This window comes from Eretmochelys imbricata, chromosome 1, assembly GCF_965152235.1.
Source record: "Eretmochelys imbricata isolate rEreImb1 chromosome 1, rEreImb1.hap1, whole genome shotgun sequence".
Taxonomy (NCBI): domain Eukaryota; kingdom Metazoa; phylum Chordata; order Testudines; family Cheloniidae; genus Eretmochelys; species Eretmochelys imbricata.
In genome coordinates, this window is record NC_135572.1 from 247,952,429 (window position 1) to 247,975,419 (window position 22,991).

General features: G+C 44.8%; 1 protein-coding gene across 11 annotated transcripts in view; it reads left to right on the forward strand.

Moving 5' to 3' along the window:
• Nucleotides 1-22,991, forward strand: part of MICAL3 (microtubule associated monooxygenase, calponin and LIM domain containing 3) — a 247,458-nt gene that overhangs the window by 195,282 nt on the left and 29,185 nt on the right. For 9 of the 11 annotated variants that reach the window (XM_077826983.1, XM_077827007.1, XM_077827015.1 and 6 more), the window contains 8 exons: nt 525-662; nt 6,538-6,642; nt 7,569-7,709; nt 8,127-8,218; nt 9,371-11,216; nt 12,315-12,409; nt 19,318-19,425; nt 20,185-20,278. In XM_077826983.1, the coding sequence (XP_077683109.1) occupies nt 525-662; nt 6,538-6,642; nt 7,569-7,709; nt 8,127-8,218; nt 9,371-11,216; nt 12,315-12,409; nt 19,318-19,425; nt 20,185-20,278 (2,619 nt within the window). The remainder of the gene's footprint in view (nt 1-524; nt 663-6,537; nt 6,643-7,568; nt 7,710-8,126; nt 8,219-9,370; nt 11,217-12,314; nt 12,410-19,317; nt 19,426-20,184; nt 20,279-22,991) is intronic. The other 2 variants (XM_077827024.1, XM_077827043.1) reach the window with 1 other exon arrangement.

Sequence of the window (22,991 nt, forward strand, 5' to 3'; positions counted from 1 at the left end):
AACCCCCAAAAGTTCACTTCCACAATGTTGAGGGCCACTGAGAAGTGAATGGATCCTTTGTTCTGTGGAATTTAGCCTAGAGTGCAGATTATCCCCATGCCTTTTGCCAGCAGGATACAGAGGGTAATACTCATTTTGAATAGGCTGAATAAGGCTGAAATTCCTGCTAATTGATCACCTACCAAATCTCAGTTGGATGCTCAGAGAGTGTCTTCCATTGCCAGGGTGCTGCTTGCAATAGAGGTAGTGTGCCTTTGGGCTAGCGTTATTCAGCTTCAGGGTGGAGCAGGAATCTGAGGATTATGAATGGTTGTGTGTTTCTAGATGCATGCACACATGATGCAAAGCTTTGTCTGTCTGTCTGGCAAACTGATCTTGGCAAGTAATATTTTCTTTTTTCTTTCCTTATATTTCCTTTCCTGTGGTGTGTTTTCTTTCTCTTCCTCTTTTTTTCTCTCTCTTTCCACCCTATCCTTCCTCCCTTCCCACCCACATCCTGATCTGCCTCATCCTCGGTCTGCTAGCTGGAAACCTGAGGCTACAGCAGATTGTAAATCCGATAGATCCCCTGGAGATCCTGGCAGATGTGCACTGGACACACATCCGCGAGAAAGAGGAGGAGGAAAAAATGGTCCCAATTTCAAAGTCCTCCACCTCCAGAGGTAATCTCCTGCTGCATCGATCCCCAGATCACAGTTGCAGCTGTTTAACTCTGTTGCTTCTGCTTCTTTCAAGCGCAGCCTTCTTCAGATGGGTGAACAGTGATTCAAAGGTTTCAGAGTAACAGCCGTGTTAGTCTGTATTCGCAAAAAGAAAAGGAGTCCTTGTGGCACCTTAGAGACTAACCAATTTATTTGAGCATGAGCTTTCGTGAGCTACAGCTCACTTCATCAGATGCATACCGTGGAAACTGCAGCAGACTTTATATATACACAGAGAATATGAAACAATACCTCCTCCCACCCCACTGTCCTGCTGGTAATAGCTTATCTAAAGTGAGCATCAGGTTAGGCCATTTCCAGCAAAGGATTCAAAGGCTCTGCTTCCTGAAACTAAACACTAGTTTAAACTTCTTACTTTTGAGGTCGGTCTCCATTTAAGTCACTGGTTTTCTAAGTCAACACAGCAGAGTGAGCTCTCCTGTCTTGTGTATCTAATTAGACTCTGTGTAACATTCTGCTACAGGACGGGAATCATTTGATATTGCAGGTTGCAAGCCCCTGATAACAGATTTAAAGTGTCCTGGACTTGAGAGGAAACAATTCAGCCCGTTGTTCCTTCAAGATAGGGGTGATGAGGAGTCCAGGCCTTGGAAAAACAAAAGAAACTTATTCTGAAGGGTTGAACAGTTTTCTCTTCTACATTGAATATATTCTGCTGCTGTTTTTCAAACTTTGTATCTGCATCTGGCAGGGGCATGATATCTTCAGGAAATGGTGAAGAGCACAGCAGGCCCAAGGAGCCAGCCAGTTGCTGTTTGGCTCTTTGTATTGAGATTTGACAGTATTTATTTTTTTTTCTTCAGCAAAGTGAGTCACCATTTCAAGATGCCATTTTGCTTATGAGGTCACTTTGGAGAAGGAAAAAAATAGAGAATGCTAGTACCCTTTCCAACATCTCTCATAAATCTCATTGTGATTCACCTTCCGCACTATTCCCACACTTGGGACTGTGATCTTGTCAGATGTCTTGAGCTAAGCAGGGTGGGGCCTACTTTCCTAGTATTGAAGAGCTGTAAGGAAAGCCCAACTGTCAACAAAACCAAAACTTTGTGGTGTTTGATTCAGTAGTTGGTAGTCTTCCCTCCAAGTCTGTACCAAACCAGTCTCCCAGAATGATCTTAGGAGAACTGTGTTGCAAGAGGTGCTGTCTTTCGAAGGAAATTTAAGAGCAAAGTCCTGATTGCTTGTGGGTATTAAAAATCACATGGTACTTGTTGTAAGAGCTGGGCGTCTTAACTCTTGTTCCCTAGCCAAATTCTTTCCAGGTAACTATCTTCTGCCTAAGGTTCCTCTGTAGTTTCAGCTGGGAGTGGTTTTACTGCCTGGTGTGTGCATTTATTATTCAGTGCTGCATTTCGCCCCAAAGGTGGCTACATTTCAGTGGTGGGGGAAGTTATTCTAATAAACATAGTAGCTTGTAAAGTGCTTTGGGATTCTTTGAAGTGAAAGGTGATCTATAAAGATAGATCATTATTTCCCTTCTCCCACAATTATACAAACACAGGCCTCAGTGTTATAGCATTAAACATTCCTGACCAATGTTGCTTGAAGTTTAAGAACCCTGAGTAAGTCCTGACATTGTTCCTCAAGTTTACCATATTTAAGGTGAGTTTAGCTTCCACTGATAACAGAAGTGACCACAAATCAAGGGTGCTGCCATTTCTGTTTTCCTTTTAGCTTATATTTTCTCTTCTTATTTTTCCTACATGTTTTTCTTTGTGCAAACAAAGAGAGGTTAAAGCAAAAGTCGATCAGAAGGACTTTCACTCGCTCCAGAATTGTGAGCTACCAGTGTCCTGTTTCTAAATCCCAACTCCTCTCTCTCTGGCACAGCTGCCTCCATGATATACTGTTACAGTTGTCCATAGAGTGAAGGAAAACCTGTGCTGACCCTTTCCCATGGTGCGGACAATCCCTTCCGTGGCATTTCCAACTTCCTTCAGGAAGCAGGAAATCTTTCCTTCCCCAAAGAATAGGCCAAACTGAGAGCTGGATGTTCACGGACCCATAACTTAGATGCTTCATTGCAATAATCAAGGTTTGTTCAACAGCAGTAGCAGCTTCTAAAGGGGCTGATGCAAGGTGTGGCTGTGTGGATGCTCGACAAGTTTCACTGGTCAGTCTGACAGACTTCAGGTATCTGTTCATGACTGAGCAGCGCCCTACCACATGTGAAGCTTAGAGAGCACTTCAGAACCACTCTCTGGAGTTGATGGTTAGATCTAAAGGAGCAGGACAACATGCCGATACCCAGGAAAGATGTGTTCGGTGAGCTCTCATGCTCTACTAGGAATTCTCCCTTGCCTTGTAAGCATCCAAACCTAGGCAATATAGTCTGAAATTAATACAGTCTTTGGCTTTTGTTAGCACTATTTGTGTGGTCATACTTCATCTTCTGGCTTCTCTTGCTAGCTTGACCAAAATGGCTGGAATCTGCAAACAGGACACTGAGGACATGTTCAGCTCTCACTAACACCCTTATCTTCCATGGATCCTAAAAGCAGATTTGGTATTTACACCTCATTATCCTAATTTAACCCTCAAATCCAATCTCCATCATCTGACAAGGTCTAGGTTTTATTTCTGCTCTTGGTTTTGAGGAATTTCTCTCTCGTGTTTCAATTTCATACACTTATTTGTGTCTAACTTTTGATTTACTATCATTATTTATTGTTTTTTAAATTCAGCATCCGACCTTCCCTCCGTACGCCGTGAGGCGGTGCAGGCATGGCTGGAGACGGTCTCTGGAGGTAGTTTGGTGATATTCGTTCTCTACCAATTCAGAATAACCCTGCCCGCCCTCCTTCCATGCCTTCAGCAGCTGAGCTGGTACCTTAACACTGGATCTATGGCCCTGTTGCTATTGCATGACCAGGAGGGGGGAGTGTGCGTGCATGCCTCGCTCACAGTCCATCCTTGCATGAACTGGGCTTTCATCTTACCCCTTGCAAAGGCAGGCAAGACAGAAAAGAACATCTTCTGTGTAAATGGAGAAGAAGAAAGTAGTTTAACGTTTTGATTTGGGTTATAAACTGAGGAGTAATAGTCATCCTTCCCCACCCCTTGACAAAGGGATCTTGGTGCTTGCTTGAAAGTGAAGAGATTAGGGAGAGTGTTTCAAGCAGTGTCTGGAGCAAATTACAGCTTCCTGCTGAAGAGACCAAGAAAGAAGATGTCAATTAAGCTAAAGCCAGGGACACTTTAGAGCCAGGAGTGACTATGGAAATAGCCATGCTCCACAAACCTGAAACATGTTGCCCATCCAAGCACCAAGGGAGTGGAAAGATGCTAAATGTCAGCTGCTTTTCCTAGGTGGTTCCCTAGAATCTCTTACAAAATCAGGGAGTGTGGAGATTTGGGGCAGGGAGGTGTTAAATTCTATAAACCACAAAAAAAAACCACCATAAATTCTAAAAAAATACAGTAGAACAGGGGTAACTTGTGTGACGTCTAGCTGAGTTGCCCTTGCAAACAGGAGTAATTAGCGCACCTCTGAAACGTTGCTTCTGTAACTGTTTTGGCAAGGCAGCAGCATTTACTGGATGGCTGCACATCACCCCATCAAGTCCTTGCTGCTGGCCAACATGGACAGACTGCTGAATCTGTCGTTTCTGGCTGCCATAGTGTACAGCTCACTGTTTACTGTTTGGCAACTTTTGTCCTCTTGCTCCTCATCCTAACTGCACATATGTATATGCACAGTATATGTATAACTATAACCAGCCACCCTCTTATCCTGTCCCCCAAGCTCCGGGTATTTCAGAATGGGCTGCCCACCAGTGTGTTACTTATCTATGCATCCATAAAATATGCTGCTGAATTTTGTGTTTTTAAGGTATTGTAAAGAATTTATTTTCGTCTGTTAGATCCTCGCTATAGGACACTGCACCACAATTTCCAAATGGAAAAACCAACATACACATAGCCAGGCCAGTGTCAGATATTCATCCATTTGAAGGTGACACTTTTACACATTTTGTGACAGTGGCTCACATTTGATGTTTTTACCTAAAACAAGTTACTGTGGCATTACTCTTTCTAAAATGGCAGTAGCTGGTACACACCTAAGCAACAAGCAGGTCAGTAAAGCATCAGTGTGAGAAGGGGGCAGGGGGACTGGTTTAGTTAAGAACATCTTTAGATGCCCAGCCCTTACAACTGTGACTCGGCCTTCGTGTTGCAGATCTGTAAGATTCTGTGTATTACAAAGCCTGTGGTTTAAGGGTGCAGGCCATGTCATGCCACGCTGCATTTTAGGTGATGGCACAGCATCTTGTAACAGCAGTTTAAAAAATATGCAAGCCATGTGCCCCTCCACTGTCATGATGCTACAAAGGTGGAAAAAGTGACATAGAAGAAATTCTCAGGTTGAAGGGGCAGGACAAGCCTTGTTTCAGTGGAACAGACTGTCAGTGTCATGCTTTGAAGACCAAGGAAGCAAAGAGCCTCTACTAGAAAAAGAGACTATCAAAATGTGTGTGGAAAATGTCAAGATGCCAGCTCACTCTTTCTTAGACTGTCATGATTAGTAGTGTTGAAATTTAAATGGTCCCAGGTAGGCTATGAAATGAGCACTGGCATCTGTTTACATCATTATGGGGCCAGAATTTTAGCATTGTGTGCATATAGTTTGCCGCATGATTACTGAGAATGTATGCTCATTTGCAATAATCAAGCATTCAACAACCCAGTTAAATGTCTAACGTCATTTGAGCCTACAGTTGTGCTAATTATATGCACAAAACCAAAAAAGGGGCCCAGGTTTGTGCAGTCTGCTGGTGCTATAGTTAAAGCTAGAAACTCCTTTAAAACAAAAAAAGATTCTGCCTGAAGTTATGGAAGGACCTTGAAGCTGTGTGACCAACACCCACGCATAATAACTGAGATGGGATAAGGTGTAGCAATGGAGAGAGTTGTAGGAGTCTCTTGGTTTTTGTGAAATATCATTTAGTAATGTGAATTAAAGCCCATCCTGGTGGGGCCTCATGCTCCCCTCTGGAATTAAATCCTTTTATGTGTAATGTTGTCAAATGCCTTCTTTGGGTTTATAAATTCATGAATCTTCCCTTCAGACTGATCTTGTAAAGCAGATTCTGGGCTCTGGCACACAAGAACAGACTTCTTATGTGTCTGTTGTTCACATTAAAATATCTGAATACATCTGGGCCCTGGGTATCTGCACTGCTGTCTGGACTCCACCAAATGGTTTCTTCTAGAATGTTGCAGCCGCACAGAGTTAAACAGTTTCCAAATGGTCAACTCTCCTGGCTAATCCCCTCCTGGCAGGTCACCTCATCTGACTTCATGTCCCTCAAGCTTCTTTGTTTCTGCTGCTAGGCAAGTTACTGTGGCAGAATAGGAGATTGCAGTTTGCAACTAGCACACATCCTCTAAAATGTTGGTAACTGCAGTTCCTTTGTGGTACCAATACTATATTGGAGCAACAGCTGAGCGTATTCCATTAGAGCTTTCTCTGACACCCTCATTTAATGTCTCACTCAAGCATGCCTTGGTTGCCGAAGTGGAGACGCTGGTACTTCACGAGGCCAGTCCCTCAAACGTGCCTTGAAAACCTTGCAGTGCCAGTGTCTGTGACAAAGCTTCCTCAGAGGCACAAAACCTCTTGACTACTCGGACTCAAGGCTTGAAATGCCAGCTGAGTGTCTTCCCCTGCTGACGCACCTCAGAGCACCTTGTTGGAGAAACAATGAGTAAATATTGGCACTCAGGGCACTTGGTCCAGTTTAAAACTGTTTTCTGTTGTATAGATTGTTTTTCCTTCCTCTCTCTCTCTCAATGTTTTAATGCATTCCAGCCCCATTTGAGGAGAATGAAGTGGAGGATGAGGTGGGCACAGAGCCAGCAGATACAGAAGGGGAAGCAGGCGAAGATGGAGACACAGGTGCAGAGCTGGATGATGGTACGGTACCACAGTGCATCATTAAACCTTGTTATGGAAGCAGAGTCATGTTGGGACGCAGGTATCTTGTGTAAGGGTGATCCAGTCAGAGCAGATCTGTATATGTGGGAGCTCAGTGCAGAAGAGAGAGAAAAATTGGATTGAAGTGTGAAATGGAACTGAAGAACTGTAGTGCCATGGATTCTGGAAGACATTGTTCGCAACCACTCTGTTTGTTAGAAGGCTCAGTCTTATCACAGAATCATAGGAATGGAAGCGACCTCAAGAGATCATCTAATCCAGTCCCCTGCCCTCATGGTAGGACTAAGTATTGTCTAGACCATCCCTGACAGGTATTTGTGTAACCTGCTTTTAAAAATCTCCAAAGATGGAGATTTCATAACCTCCCTAGGCTATTTATTCCAGTGCTTAACCACCCTGACAGGAAGTTTTTCCTAATGTCCAACCTAAATGTCCCTTGCTGCAATTTAAGCCCATTGCTTCTTGTCCTATCCTCAGAGGTTAAGAAGAACAATTTTTCTCCTTCCTCCTTGTAACAACAGCAGTCCTTACTCTCATTATAGTCCTTCTGAATGAAGAAGTGAGTGTTCATGTGGGAAAAGGCTGTAGGACTGACCCAAAGCCTTCTCTTCCCAGCATGAAAGAAACTGCACATATTAGGAGATGTAGGAAAATTTCCAGCATAACTGTGGAAAGCATGAAACAAACTAGAGAACTTATTTGTATCACATTGGTAACTAATTAAAGTGACCCCAGTTAGCATGTAATGAAGGAATAGACGATTTAGGTGCTGGGGTACCACAGTGAATGGCACCCTGTGAGAAGGTAGATAGGATAATCGAAAGATTTAGGAAACAAATGGCTGTCCTTATGGGTTTGCATCCAAGACCTCTTCCTTTCTGTGTCATCGTCTTTTTCCCACCAAGATCAAAGATGGTCAGATGACACCCCACCTGATGCAGAAGATGAGTGTCACTTACCTCAAGGGGACATGGAAGAGCCAGAATTGAAAGTCTCTGAGGATGAGGGTGAGCGAGAGGCCACGGCTCCCTGCTGTCTGACAGAAGGTAAATACTTAATCTCTGTATCTTGCAGTCCAGGAAGACTGATCGTTTCTTTGAATTGTCCAACTGAGCTGTTGGTGAAAGCAATCTCTTCAATTACATTTGAACCATGCCAATACTCTCAATGCCTTGCATGTGTTTGCATTTGTGTTCTGAGAAAGGTGTTGTGATACCACATCTTCCCAAAGCGTAAGGGAACCCACAGAACCAGTTGTTCCCTCTCTCAGCTCCCTATGGGTGCTTTTGGGCTAACTGCCTATGTCATTAGGGTCACATACAGATTCTCAAACAGACTCCAGAGGGCTCATCTAGAATGTAAAGGGCTAGTGATTTGTTCACTGTTTACTGTGCTTCACATGGATTTAGAATGTTAAAAGGCTTGTTTATGGGTTTTTTTAACGGACTCTCCATTTCCCCTAGATCCATGCAAACCCTCCACCCCGATCTGGTCACCCAATGAGACTGCTGTTCCTCAGTCCCCAGTTGGTAGTCCCAGTGCAGAACAAATAGAGGTAAGAGTTTCTGGTGCTGTTCAAAGCTATGTTGATATTGATTAAGGGACTGTACTATCTAGATTAGTAGAACAGCTTGTATGACAGAGTGATAGTTTTAGCTCTTTTTTCTTATCTAGATAATGTACATTGTCCTCTGACTTCTTGAGACCTAGTTTCATTTAGATTTTAGAAGAAAACAAGCCACTTTTTGAAGAAGTTCACGGTGCAATGGCTGATCAGTAGTACAAGTCTCTAAATCTAAAGGCAAAGAAAAAGTTATTTTTAACTGTTGTATCCTTTGTTTTTGTGATTATTTACTTGCTAAATTGCCAGTGCGGTTTGATTTAGATTCCCTAGCCAAAACTTAAATTGTGAGATCAGGCTGGTTTGTTGACAGCATTCATACTGGAAGGGAATGGAGTGAATTCCTCTTGTCATTTTTAATTGTGCTATCAGACACATTTATTTGTTTTATAGTAATGCTGCAGTCAGGATCCAGGGCCATTTTGTGCTAGGTGCTGTCCAGGCTTACAGGTAGACAAGGTCTCTGCCTTGAAGATCTTGCATAGTTTTGAAAATAACATTTTCTGCAGCTGACACTCTTCAGATAGTAAATCTCTATGGGGAAATGTCAAAGGCTTAAACTCTATAACATAATACATTGCCTGGGTGACGTAGCAGTCTAGTGGCAGCAGGTCCAAGTGAAATCTAAGACTCCTCAGATGATTAGCGGCTGGGAGCTCTGCAGCACCCACGTACTGAGCCCCAAACTAAGGAATGCCTCATGCCTTTGAGAAACAACCCTACCCTGGCCAAAATGTGGAATAGGTCTGGAGGAGCCTTCCCCTGATGGGGGGGCCACTCGGAGCGGGGAAGGGGTAAAGCGGAATTGGGTATTCTGATATGTACTTCCCTTCTTTTTCCAAAATTAAATTTGTCGTTTCGACTTGCAGAATAGACAGCTTACAGAGTGGAGCAATATCTGATGAAAGATCCCAAGTGGTTTTCCATGCACTGGAAAAGGACGCCAAATGCATTTTTCATATATTGAAGCTTAAATTATCACTCCCTTATTCCTGAAAGCCTGAGGCATGGAGCAGTATTCTAAATCCCTCTGAAGGTGCTTAGTGACCATTAATAATCATTTCTTTTGTTTCTGCATTTCCATAGAAGGTAAAGGATCACCTCACGGCAGTGCCCTGCATGGACAAATCTCCAGAGACACGCTTTTTTCGTGAACCATTCCTCCTTGAAGAAAGTCCAAAAGATGAAATCCTTGAAGATCAGAAAGTTAAAAGCCCTTCTGTTTCTCTCTCTCCAATACGGTCCCAACCAGTTGCATTGCCAGAAGCCATCACACCTGCATCACCAGTGCAGTCTCAGCCAGCAACACCTATGTTGGCTTCATCCCCCGCCTCTGCCCAGTGGCCTATCTGTTCCCAGCCTTTGCCGTCTGCTGAAGCACCCATTCCATCTCCAGTGGAACCTCCAGTGTGCTTTCAGCCTGTACCAGCCTTAACATCCACTCCTCTGGCCCAACTTGCCCTAAAGAGCCAAGATAAGGAGGTTGGAAAATTGGGGAGCCCTACTACTGCAGAAGAAGCCCTGAAACGGAATAACCTCGTAGAGGAGTTCTGGATGAAGAGCGCTGAAATCCGGAGGAGTCTGGGGCTCACTCCAGTGAACAGAAGCAAAGGGTCAGAGCCTAGCTTTACTGTCTCAGCCCTTGAGTCAGCTCCGCTGAGTGTTTCAGAGGAGGAGGGGATCCATCTTGTAAAACCCCAGCCTGCCCCAAGAAGGCTGATCATGTCCAAACTAGACAGTGAGCAGATGTCTCTGCTGACTCCAAAATCTCCTTCAGACAAAGAGCTGAAGAGTTCCAATGAAGTAAAGAGAGACTTATCCAGCAGCTCTGGATTGGGTCTGCATGGAAGTTCATCCAACATGAGGACATTGGCCAGCCAGAGCTTCAATACTTCTGATTCCACTATGCTCACTCCACCATCAAGCCCTCCCCCACCACCTCCTCAAAATGAAGCACCAGCAACTTTGCGTAGAAAGAGGCATCAGACAATTTGGCAGAATGAGACAGAATCTAAGCCAGCACCAGCACCGACACCTCCTGCACCGTCACCTTATGAGCCCAACCCTCCTGCCAAAGAGTCAACCCAGGGCTCAAAAGAAGAGGTGCGGAAGTCATTTGTGGAGAGTGTGGATGAGATTCCATTTGCTGATGATGTAGAAGACACTTATGATGAGAGAACTGAGGATACAAGTCTTCATGAGAAGTTCTTTACACCCCCTACCAGTAGGCCAAGGCCAGAGAAGCCTCTTCACCTGCCATTGGTCAAAGAGAATGGTGGACCTCCATCAATGGAAGGAGAAGCGAACCAAAGGAAGAGAGTGCTGCCTCAAATCTCTCCAGAAGCCAAGGAGCTAGCTGAGGAAAGAATGAGAGCCAGAGAGAAATCTGTAAAGAGTCAGGCATTGCGGGATGCCATGGCTAAGCAGTTGTGTAAGATGAAAGATCTGGAGACGGCTGCAGCTGCTGCGGCCACCAAGGCACGAAAAGCCTCCTCCATGCCCTTGAAGCCCAAAGAGAGAGGTTTTGAGTCCTCAGCACGTTTGGCCGTGAAAGCAGCAGAGGGCCCCACGCTGAAACATGATGCTGCTAATGAAAGGTTCCTCTCCCCCCCTGTTGACATTGCTGGGCCCGAAGGGTCCATCACCTCCTCAGAGGGCTCCAGTGGGAAAAGTAAGAAAAGGACTTCTCTCTTCTCCCCTCGTAAGAACAAAAAGGAGAAGAAATCCAAGAATGACAGCCGGCTTTCTGACAAATCAAGTGGCATGGCCGAGGAAGCCACCAAGCCCAGATCATTGTGGAAGTCTGTTTTTTCTGGGTACAAGAAAGACAAGAAGAAAAAGACTGATGACAAATCCTGCCCTAGCACTCCTTCCAGTGGTGCCACAGTGGACTCTGGGAAGCACAAGGTCTCTCCAATGGTTAGAGCAGCAGGTATAGTACATCTGCCTGTCTGCACACTGTACTTTCACTGCAGCTGGAAAGCTTCTGAAATGAAGTAGTCCCAGCTCGCTACCCCACACTGTTATGTTCTGAGTCGCTCTCCTTTGCCTAACATGCAAAGCCTTGAGGATAATGGGATTGGAACTGTAGACATGTTTGTTTATAAAATAAGTAGCATATCAATGGGAGAAACAGATTGTCAAATAGCAGATTTGGTACATTACTGTTCATTTCACACATACTAGGCTACAAAACTAGTCATTTTTCTGCCTTAACCTGACTCAAAAGAGAGGAGTTTGCCACTTTTCAAACTTGTTTTAACTCCCACCCTGGCTTCCTACCTTGACCATCATTCACTTCCCTTGAATCTGCCATGGCAGACTATGCAATGTTTTTAGAGATAGACATAAATGTCCCTTCATTAATTAAAAGGTAAATGGGTGCTTAAGAGGGCATTGAGATATGGTTACTTTCCCTCCTCTTTGCTCTCTGTGTGGCTTGGGACCTGCCAGCTCTCCGCTGCTCTAAAAAGCGGGGGTCATGGGGTCAGTCATAGATACAGATCTGCCACTTACCACTCAGAGCACTTTAGTGACAACTTGAGAATCTTGAGACATACTAAAGCAGTTATCTGTAAACATGGGCGAAAGCAGACGTACCTGTCACTTCTTTTGACTCATATCAAAGTGGAGCTGGCCAAAAAGACTTAATCCCTGCTGCTATCATCCAAATGCTCAGCCTCTTTATAGGAATGTTGACTTGGCTGGAGGGAAAGGAAGCTGTGCTTACCTTGTTCAACATCATTCTCAAATTTACCTGTTTCAGAAGGTGGGGCTTCCTTAGAAGGAAACCCCACAGTCAATGATTCCACACTGTGGTGTAGCTTTGTGGAGCGGTGCTTTTGGGAGCACGATATTCCCAGATGTTGCAGCAGTGAAGTGTGACTGTGATAGCTATTTCAAAAGTGTAAATCAAGCAGGAGCAAGACCAAACTCAAAAGTATCTGCAGAGATAGAAACACAATAGTAGTGACCACTCTTCTAAACCTGTCATCCTATTCTTACTTTTTTTTTTGGTCTGTTTTCTCAGATTTGCAGCTCCGTCGACACTTGAGTTTCTCAGAGGACTCTGACCTCTCCAGTGATGATGTTCTCGAACGATCTTCTCAGAAATCCAAGCGAGAGGTAGGAAGACCGTTTAGATAGAACTGTCCTCAGAGAGATTCATAGACTCAGAACCACAACAACGTTTGCCAGGATTAACTTTATCATTCTTACTGTTTTTGCTGCAGATGGTGTTAGTATAAGATTGTCTGAATAATAAACCTGAAATCAACCAGTCAGTTTCAACAATAAGCCAGATTCCCTATTGGCATTGTACAGAGGTCCTGTTGTCATTGCCATGCACACAGGCGTTGTGTGTATTGTCTTGTTCTGAGGGTAGGATATTTTTGTCCCTCTAGAGAACATACTCATAATCTCTAGCATTGGGAATTTCATGTCTAAAGAGTAAATTTTACTGGCTGTAACATTACTACAGAAATGTGCCATTGGGACATTCCTCACTTCATGGTGAAGATCTGGTTTTAGGACGTTGTTGTGCCAACCTAGTCAATAGGTTGATCTGTTGGAGTTTGAGGCAAACTGCATACAGGTATGTTACTGTGCATTCAGCAAAGGCATAGGCAAGACAGAGTATCCAGAGAGGTGCAAGCTGCAGGTTTGTGGTTCTGCAGCATGGCATATGTGTGCGTATTTCCCCAGGGAGATGTGGATCTATACGTTAGGGTTCTTCTGTCTGGAAGAGCCTGTCTGGAGAGCCTGTGTCTATTCCGCTCCCATTTTGTCCCTACTCCCTTTGAGGGATCCCTGGCAATTAGCAGTGTTTCCAGATGCGTGTCTCCTGGGTGTAAGCAGTGACTGCAAAACTGAAATAGGAAGAAGGCGCATTGGATACATGGAGATTTGAGCAATGGGCTGTTGGTCACCATGCAGGTAAGGGCTGGGTGTGAGCTCAGCTTCTTGAGAGAAAGAAGTGTCTGCTTGCTCGTGAGCAGCCTCCTCTGGCTAGTGCTGTAGAGTTCTGGAGCGAGCCACATGGACCCCTCCCCAACCAAAGGCAACTCCACAGTGAAATGGGGCTCAAAGGGGAGTAGACAAGTAAAGAGAAAGTGGAAGGAGCTTCTGCTGGACCCCCACGAACACCCTAAAAAAGACACCTGTCATTTTGCTGGAACCAGGGCATAACTGTGAGCAAGAGATCTGGCAGGAACTGAGGGGCCCCTGCTTTTTATTTCTCTCTCTCTAGTGTATTCATCACATAATGAAGGGGGTGGCCACGTTTTCATAGTTTCATTTGAACGGGGGAAAATATAAAGTAAAAACAGAACAAGTGAAAGATAAAAAAAAAATCACAGTGGATGCTGGAGTGGAGAGAAACCTGCAGCTGTCAGAGGGGTTCCTGGATGTGCCCTGCAGGTTTGGGGTGTGGTGACTGGGTACATCCTTCTCACTGACAATACCATGGTCCTCAGCTCAAGCATGCACTGGAAAGAGAGAAGTGAGTTCTCTCCTGTCCCCACTTTCTCCCCTTGTGCCTGGCTCCCAGGGTATGTCTATACATCAAGCTGGAGGTGTAATTTCCAGTTTGAGGAGACGTACCTGTGCTAGCTGTGATCCCTCTACCGTGCTAAAAATATAATTGTTGCCATAGTGACGGGAGAAGCTAGCCACTGGAGCATGTACCTAGCATCTGGGATGGGATTGTCCACCTCCATCTCATGAACAAAAGGAACCTTAGAGGACAGTATCACAGCTCTCCACACTAATGGTGAGCAGCTCCCCCCACCTTTCACCAAGCCTGGAGAAATCAATGGCAAATGCCACGTTAGGGCAGTTGTCTGGATCAGCTGGTGAAGGTCTCAGCTGATTGGGATGGTTGTGGTTTAGTGCAAGTGGAAATACAGGAGAAGATCATTTCCACTTGTATTTTTAACTATGATACAATAAAATTCTCATAAACGTGGCAAGCTGAGGGTTTGGTGTACTGAAGTGAATGGGACTCGTCCTCACATAATTAAACCTCTTTAAGCTTCCCTCCCTGGTTCATATATATGTAGTCCTCTCCTCTGAGAAGAGGGTTTTACTCTGGGAACCGTTCTTTATATTGGACCCCTTTCTTCTCTTTGTTTTTTGCTTCTCTTTCTCCTTTGCTTGCCCTCGAGGTGTTTCATGACAAGTTCCACATTGCATCTGAGATGCAGAAGGAGGAGGTATCTGGGGAAGCAGAAAGAGGGGGAGGTTCAGATAAGAGCTGTGATGCTGTCATTCCTGTCCAGCTTGTGAACTCCTGGCAGCGGGACTTCAATAAGCACCATGTATGTTCTCAAAGTTGGGGGTGCTCTAATATTCACTCCTTTTCTCTGGCACCTCCATGCTGAGCAACTTTGGTAACAATTGGCTTTTGCAGAAGAGGTGGTGGCCACTGAGTATTCCAGGGCCTGGAGATGCTACAGATGGCCTGGAATTCTTCCTGATATCCAACAAAAATATTGTTCTTCCTTTAAATTTTCTCAGTTATTTTACATAAGCAGCAAGATTTCCAGGATATGGTTTTCTTGTCTCACTTTCTCCATTTGCTGTGGCTGAGTCACACTTAAGGATCTCCTCTTTGCTCAGTGCCTGAGTATGCTTTCCAGGAGCAGTAATTGGGAGCGTGTGCACTAATCCAGAGGGAACAGATCACAGACACATCAGCCTTTTGGTTCACAACAAGTGTGTCTGGGGATGTAAAACATTTACACCACAGCCTGGCAAGTCTCGCTGCAGAAGGAATTGCATCCAGGGTGTGGCTGGCAAAAGGGTAGCACTGATTTTTGGGTTTGTGCCTTTTAATTACAGACCAAGTCAACTGCTTATTTCCTCCATTATGGGGAAGAAGTGGCTCCCTTAATGCCACATAACTTTTATCTGAACCCTTTCGAAGTTAAAATCCAGCTGATGTTGCTTTTGTGGTTGTTGTATTGAACTTGCTTCCCAGAGGGTTTGGCCTGTTTAGCCTGCCCATCATAGCATTAGCAATCAGTAGTGAATTACCTTTGTGTGGCTTAGTGTGTTGCCTTTCAACAAACGCTTCATGTAAAGAATGTTCATGTAGTTCCCTGTGGGTTGTGCGCTAATATTTGTGTGTGCATGTGAGAGAGAGAGAGAATGTACAGGATGTGGGGCGATGATCAGAGATACATGTCTCCTGCTGCAGATAGTTTGCTGAATGTTAAAATTTGCATACATGTTCAGATTGTTTCTCAGCTTTCCATTCATGATCGTTTTAGTTAAATGAATATTCAGCAAAAATGCTGAATGCTGGCACTTTGCCTAGGGCGCGTTACTATGCGCTCAGTACCTCATCGCACAATGGAAATTCACTTTGCTTCGGAACACTGGGCAGTGCAATCGTTTCACCTGAAGGGGCTAATGGAGCTAAAGGTACGTCTGTGCAGCCGCTGGGATCATGCTTCGCAGCACCGGTAGACAGACACACACTAGCTCCGCTCTAGTTAGCGTACTAAAAATAGCAATGTGGTGGTGGCGGCTCAGGCTAGTGGCTCAAGAACAATCCCACCCAAGCCCCGAAGGCTGTCCCGTCTAGGCAGAGCTCTCACCTGGGCTGCTGCAACCACACTGCTGTTTTTAGTGTCCAAGTCTGAGCAGTGGTAGCGGGTGCCTGTCTACCTCGAGCAAAGCGAGCACCTCTGTGTCCCAGCTGCTGTGTAGACGTAGCCTTAGCGTGCCACTCTTGAATCGGTAAGGTTGTAGCTTTTTTTTTTTTTTCTAACTGAGCTGAAATTACAGGACTGAGGGGCCAGAGCAGAGTGTTCCGCTGTCATTGACTCGTAGCACTGCTCCTTACTGAGCCGCTGCTCAGCAGCAGAACACTCCCAACACCTTGCAGCAGCACCGAGTCAGTACTGGTGCAGTGAAGAGTGTCTCCTTTTCAGCACTCTTGGAGGAGTCCCATTCAGGTACCAAGTCGGAGCCTCCATTAGCTGATGAGACCCAACACGCTCAGAGCCCTGGGTAACATTCGTGCAGGTTACAAAGCAACGAGCGAGGCCAGGGTGGTGGAACTCCGAGGTTATTTTTAATTAGTAAGCAAAGGCCATATCCAAGACATAAAAGCACCAGAACTTCTGAGAAAAAAGGTTGTGGAGCAGAAAGTAGATGAGGGGGAACGCAACGGAGTCCGCACGTGATCTCGCTGCCACTCTGAACGTTGAACAAGCAGACATCAGAGTGAGTCCCACCAGGATGCAGGCTTTAGGCTCTGTGACAAAGGCAAAACCCAGGGACAAGATAACAGGCTGAATAGAGAGCAGCATAGTGAGATATCCGAAAAGGCTTCTTCACCAAGAGATTCATTAATTTGTAGAATGGACTGCTGTCTTAGTTGTACATCTGTACAGGACCTACCTCAGTGAATCCTCATCCCTGATTGAGGTTCCCAGCTGCTGGGTGAATCTAGGGTTCTCACAAGCCAAATCTTTTTCTAAATGAACTCAATCATATGTGTGTGGATTTTTTTAAGAAGCCATATATGATTGGCTGAGCTGGTTCAGATCAAAACAGAACCAACCCAAACCATTGTTCCAAAGCTTGAACCAAAATGTTCTTTGTCCACATATCTACAAATACGTATTGCCAGAATAGAAAAGGGGATCTCCTGGATGACTGGTTTTCCAAAGAGGCTCCTCAGTTGGAATTGCCTTCAGGAGAGTGCTGGTAAATGGATTTCTGAGTAGAGATTTTTCATTGTGCGTAATCAGGCTGTGCCAGGTTCACCATTTGTACAATTTTATGTTGCATTTAAAAACAGCTTTGTTTGTATTACTGTGCATTTGTTTTCAATGTTGAACTGATTTTGCTCCATTTTGTGTGTTTTTATTTTTTTCCCATTACCATTCCCATTTTAAAGTCGATTTATGTACCACACGCCCTGGCATTCAAGAGATCATACTCGTCAAAGGTAGTGTCTCCATTGCTGGCCATTGTTGCATGCATGCCCATTTATTAACCCATCATATCCATACCTTGCTCCCAACCCTCCCACCACATCTACACTAACACCACAACCCCTGACTCTGCATGAGTGAGATGTTAGCAAACATTGGCAACGGAATCTTCCTCAAGATTATCTACAGAAAATGTGACGAACCCCAAACCTTTCTGACTCGTTAGACTGCATGCAATGATCAGTGCACCTCAGGGGTCCAAAAGGGGGACTGATAATCACTCTGCAGGACAGTCTGGTGCTGCAGGTGCATTAAGAATCCTTAGTCTCAAAGCAGCGTGGTTTGTTCGGTAGAAAGTGTATTGTACATGTGTGTTTAAAAAAAACAACAACCCTCCCCATTTGAAAAAGAGTCAATGGTCATGTGTTAGTTTCCAGGGTCTTTTGAAACACACTTGGACAAACCGTGAAATCTTAATGAAACTGTCCCAGGTTGTTACATTAGTTTTTCCAGACTGGGAGTATCTCTGTTTCCTAAACTCCATCCCTGCCTCCAAACCTAGCCCGTGTCACATGAGTGTTTGGTGGGATCTTAAACCTCCACCCCTCAATTATTTTGCTTTCTAACTGGGGTAGCATTATGTGCAGAAGAATGAAGAAGCAACACATTAACTCCTTTCCCTTGGCAGATACGATAATGCCTCCATGTAATCCCCTGTGTCAAAAGCTTGGGATAGAGCTGCTGCCCTTTGGTTTTAAAACTCCACTAAAGATCACACTAAACTATCACAGATATTGGTTGCCAAGACCAATCTTACAGAGATGGGCTGCTCAGTTGGGACTTGCAAAAGAAAAGTGATGTTAACTAGATTTAAAAAAAAAAAGAAATTCAGGTCTCCCTTTCCCAACATTTTGCCCCTTAAACTGAGCGGCATCTCCGTCTGCAGCTGGGTTTGATTATGGAGAGGCAGTTGCCTCTTTCCAATTATCCCTTCGACTTTGAATCCATGTATATGAGGAGGAAAGGTGCTTTTTTCAGTCAAGTGGGCTCAGTCAGGTTAGCTTAACATAATTGTGAGGCCCTGTTAACATCTTCAAAGTCACATAAGCTTGTGCCCACCTAGGCTACAACACAGAGGTAATACCGGTCTGAAATGATGACTGAAAAGGTGTTAAACTGTGTCTACCCTGGTATTAAGTGGACTTTCCTGATAGGTTAAGCTAGCGTGACCAAGTTAACTTGCCTGAAGAAGCACCTTCTTTCCCCTGTAGCTATGGCCTTTCTTTCCTTGACATGATTTCTTGTGGTTTCTTTTTTCACTGGCGAGCTGTGATGGTGGTTATGACCGTCCCCTCCCTCCACTCTTATGTTTAGGTTTTGTCTATACACACAGAAATTACACTGATTTAACTGAGGACTTGTCTGCACAGAAAAGATTTACCAGCTATAAAACTATATATTATATCAGTGTAACTCCTCTATGTGGACATTTATTCCAAATAAAGAGTGGCTTTTTTCCATTTATCTTAAAACTCTTCCAAAGCAACATTAGATAAACTGAAAAAGGCACTCTTACACTGGAATAAGGATGTCCACATGTGGGGAATACCGATATAAGCGAAGGTGTGAATCTAAAACAGTATAATTATGTCAGTGTGACTTTCCCCTGTAGACAAGCCCTTAGCCTTTTTCTAAATTAAGTCAGTGCAGCCTCCATACGTAGACACTTTTAAATAGATTTCAGTGTGTCCACACAAGAGGGTTGTACCAGTTAGTTAAATGGGTGCAATCTTCGTGCTTAGACTGGGTCTAAGATACTGTATACCAGCTAGAGCCAGGACTGGGATGCTGTATAAAATCACAGCTTTGCAGTTGAGCCACACACTCCTTCATGCTGTATTGATCCTGACAGCGTCACCTGCTGCGCTGTGAACACCTGTGGAGAGGGAACAGCTTGACTGCTTGACAAAGTTCTGGGAATGAAGGATCACATCACTTGTGAGGTTAATGGAGAGAGGAGTGTCTTCTTTCCCCCACACTCTTGTTCATGGTGTGTGAAATCTGCTCTTGTTTTCCTTTCTGCAGAGAGCCTACACTGAGGAGGAGCTGAACGCCAAACTGACCAGGCGAGTGCAGAAAGCTGCCCGGCGACAAGCCAAGCAGGAGGAACTAAAGAGGTTACACAGAGCCCAGGTAGTACCTCTGGTAGTATCTTCTTGCCCTGACAGGAACTACACTCTGCTGTCCAGGAAAACCATGTTAGCAGGATGTGAAAGAGGAGACTGTATAGCCAGATTTTCTTGATTACTTTCCTGTATTTCAACAAGATTGCTGCTGTTCCTACTGGCTTCATCATGTTGGGTGCCTCCTCACAAACATGCCAGGAGGTGCTCAAAGCTTTAGTGCAGAGCAAGGAAACACCTGCTTACTCAGAGCTACTACCATTGAGCAGTAACCATTGTTAATTGAATGGAATAACAGATCTCACGGAATAACATGCGATGCAGCTATGCCAGTGATGATTGGATAAGCCACGGATGTTACAGTGGGATTTTGCTGCAATAAGTGGTACCAGATGGACGTTTTATTGTCAGAGGCACCTTTGCAATGGGTAGTAGGTGTCCTTTCCAGGAGGTGGTGAGAGTTACATGAAACCTGTTGGCCGGTTGTGTTCTCTCACTGAGAAGGGGGCCCACCTAACCAAACAGCACCACCTCTTGTCTTGGAAGTTGGTGGGAGACTTAACAGAAAATGGAACATCATGGGATTGCTTGCAAAACTAGGGCAAAGGACACATCTCTCTCTTGATTAGGTACCTGCTTCTGAAACATTGCATGGAGAGCAGCTTTTTGGAAATGCTGGGAGAAAGGGGAGCTGTCATTCTGGGGTGGATAATTTGGAGTACTGGAACAGATCCTGATGATGGTGTTCCTCTCTTCCCTTCCTGAACAGATCATCCAACGGCAGCTGGAGCAGGTAGAAGAGAAGCAGAGGCAGCTGGAGGAGAGGGGGGTTGCAGTGGAGAAGGCCCTTAGAGGAGAAGCAGGTACCTTACAATGTTGTTTGTTTTTAATGTTTGCTGACTTAATGCCCATGCAATCGTTCATAACAATTTGGAGTTTAGGGTGAGGGGGTCCCCTCTGAACTGAAAGTGGAATAGTTTAACTTGGACTCAGATCATGAATTAATTCCCCTTTTCCCAGCAGAATTCTGAGCCCCTGTTATCCCTGAAGTGGTTCTAACTCTGGGGCTTCTCTCATGGGAGAAGTCCCCAGAGCAATTGTCTTTGCTCTGGGCTCAGGAAATGCCTACCCACTATTCATTGAAAGCTGTTGCATAAGAGCTAAGTGTATCTATTATTATTTGGTGGTGGAACAAAAGTGGAATATTAATTACATTGTAGAGAAATTGCACAGGGGTTACCCAGCTGGAATTCACTTAGGTTACCCAGCAAGGAGAGCCCAGTTGGCAGGATAAGATACTAACTGTGAAATGACGTATGTTTTGAAATGAGGTATGTTCCTGTACTGTATTGGATCATCAAAGTTAGTGTCCACACAAGAGACCATCACAGAACTGCCCCAGCAAGTACCTTCTCCTCACTGCACAGCCCAGACACCAATAACCTCTCACGCGAGCTGTATGGAGCAGAAATGCATGTACCAAAAGGTTTCACCGTGTCACGCTGTTAATGGAATGTGCTACATCCCTTTTGGGGCTAAATGCAATGAGTGCTGAGCCAGGCTGGAAAAGTATCTGAGCAGAAAAACACTTGTTCCGAGTGGCAGTTTTATACCCCTCCAACTTCCCCATATGACATCATAATCCAGAAAAAAACAATCCCAAATGATACAATTATTGGGCCAGGAGCCAACGCCCCTCGGGCAAATGCAGGGCATGTGCACCTGGCAGGCCCGGGTGTGTGCACCATACTGCAAAGGTCAGAGATTATAAATGGTAATAATGGGACAGCTGTTTGAAAGATGGTACAGTGTGGTGCTTGGATGGAAGAGCAACCACTGTCTCTGTACGGATTGCACTGGACTGGGTGATGAAGATTCCTTGGGAGGAAGGTCTGGTGTGATTTTCATTGGTTACTACTCAGCCATCTCGCTTTGTTGTCTTGGCTTTCTGAAAGTCAGGTCTTAGAATTTAAGGCCAGAAGGGACCACTAGATTATTTAGTCTGTCCTCCTGGATATCACAGGTCACCAACATCATCCAGCACCCGCGCACACAACCCAACAACTGAAATTAGACCAAAGGAACTGAGATCTACAGGGTACTAAACGACTATGTGCCATAGGAAGAGAATATGAGGGACCAAGATGCACCAGTGCTTGAGGCCCTTGCAATAGCTGGAAAATTATTAAGTGAGAGATACCCAGATGATCTTGACAAGTGACCTTCACCCACCCACTGTCGAGGAAAGTGCCTGTAGAGGCTGGGTGATTAACAGTGTCTTATCCAAACAAAGGGTTGTACTGCAATCACACAGTCAGCATTTGAGCACAGGCTTGATCGCCTCAGTGTTTTTTTATTCTGATTGATTTCTATGATATGTTGGTTCACAGAATAATCTGATGCAATAATACATCTGCAGTGGCAGCTTTCTCTCTATGCTATCTATGCATTCAGACATGGCACCACTCGCAGACCCCAGGCCCTCTAGCTAATGCACAATTAATACCTCTCTCTCTCTCCTTTCTTTGGTTAGTCTTTTAGCTTATTCCACTGTCTCCTTGAATCCCTTCTTCCTCATTCACCTGCTGAAGACATCTATATAAGGAGCGTCACCAGAGGCCGTGGAGCCTTACAAATGGAAGCGTGTGCTTCTCCACAATCTAGGGAATGTCTAGGCAGGCAAGCAGTTATGGTGTGGGGGTTATGGGTATCCAGTTTGGGGGCAGGGGGAGAGCTGAATTAGGGCCTTGCATATTTTACTTGTCATTGAGCCTGACAGAAACCTAAAGCCAGCCCTGCACGGGCTGGTGTGTTTGTGACCATTTTTTAAAAAGCAGGAATATGAGAATGTGCATCACTCGGTGCAACTGCGAGAATCTCCTGCTCCAGCAAATCTCTGGGAGATGGTCTGAGCCTGTGACAGCACCACATTTCCACCAAAAGGTTGTACACGTTACGTTTACAGAAGCTTCAGCCCATCGTGAGGGACTCTGCAGCCTGAACTCTTCCAAGCATTGCAGGGGATAAACAGAGAATACTTTATGCCAAAAAATGTCTTAATCCAAGTTCTGTTGGCTGAAACACAGGCTAGAATGTGACCTGTGTCCCCCACTTCTTCAGCCAGCCCAGTGGGAGCAATTTTCATACTTCACACCGGAGCCACTGTGTTTTCCCTCCTTTCAAAATGCTTACTTTACCCCCTCCCTCAGTAGTGTTATCAACTTTTGTCTCCTCCATCCATGGATCATCCAGGAAATCTACATACATCTCCTCCTACCCTTTTCCCTGAAGCAGACCACTGCATTGCCTCAGATACTGACTCAGCACTGAAAACTCCACTGTACTTTATGGCTTTCAATACTGCTCTTTTGTCCTTGGTCAACCATGTTCAGCACTTCCCCTTAGTGAAATCCTATAAACAAAGGGGGTCAAAAGGAGTTGAATGTGTTCAGTGCTTGTATGATACCTGAAGATGGTCTTTCTCTATTTCACAAGTTTATACAGAATGCCCTGGCCATGCTTAAGGTGGGAGAAATACATCTTTTTTTTTTTTTTTTTTTTTTCCACACCTGGCCG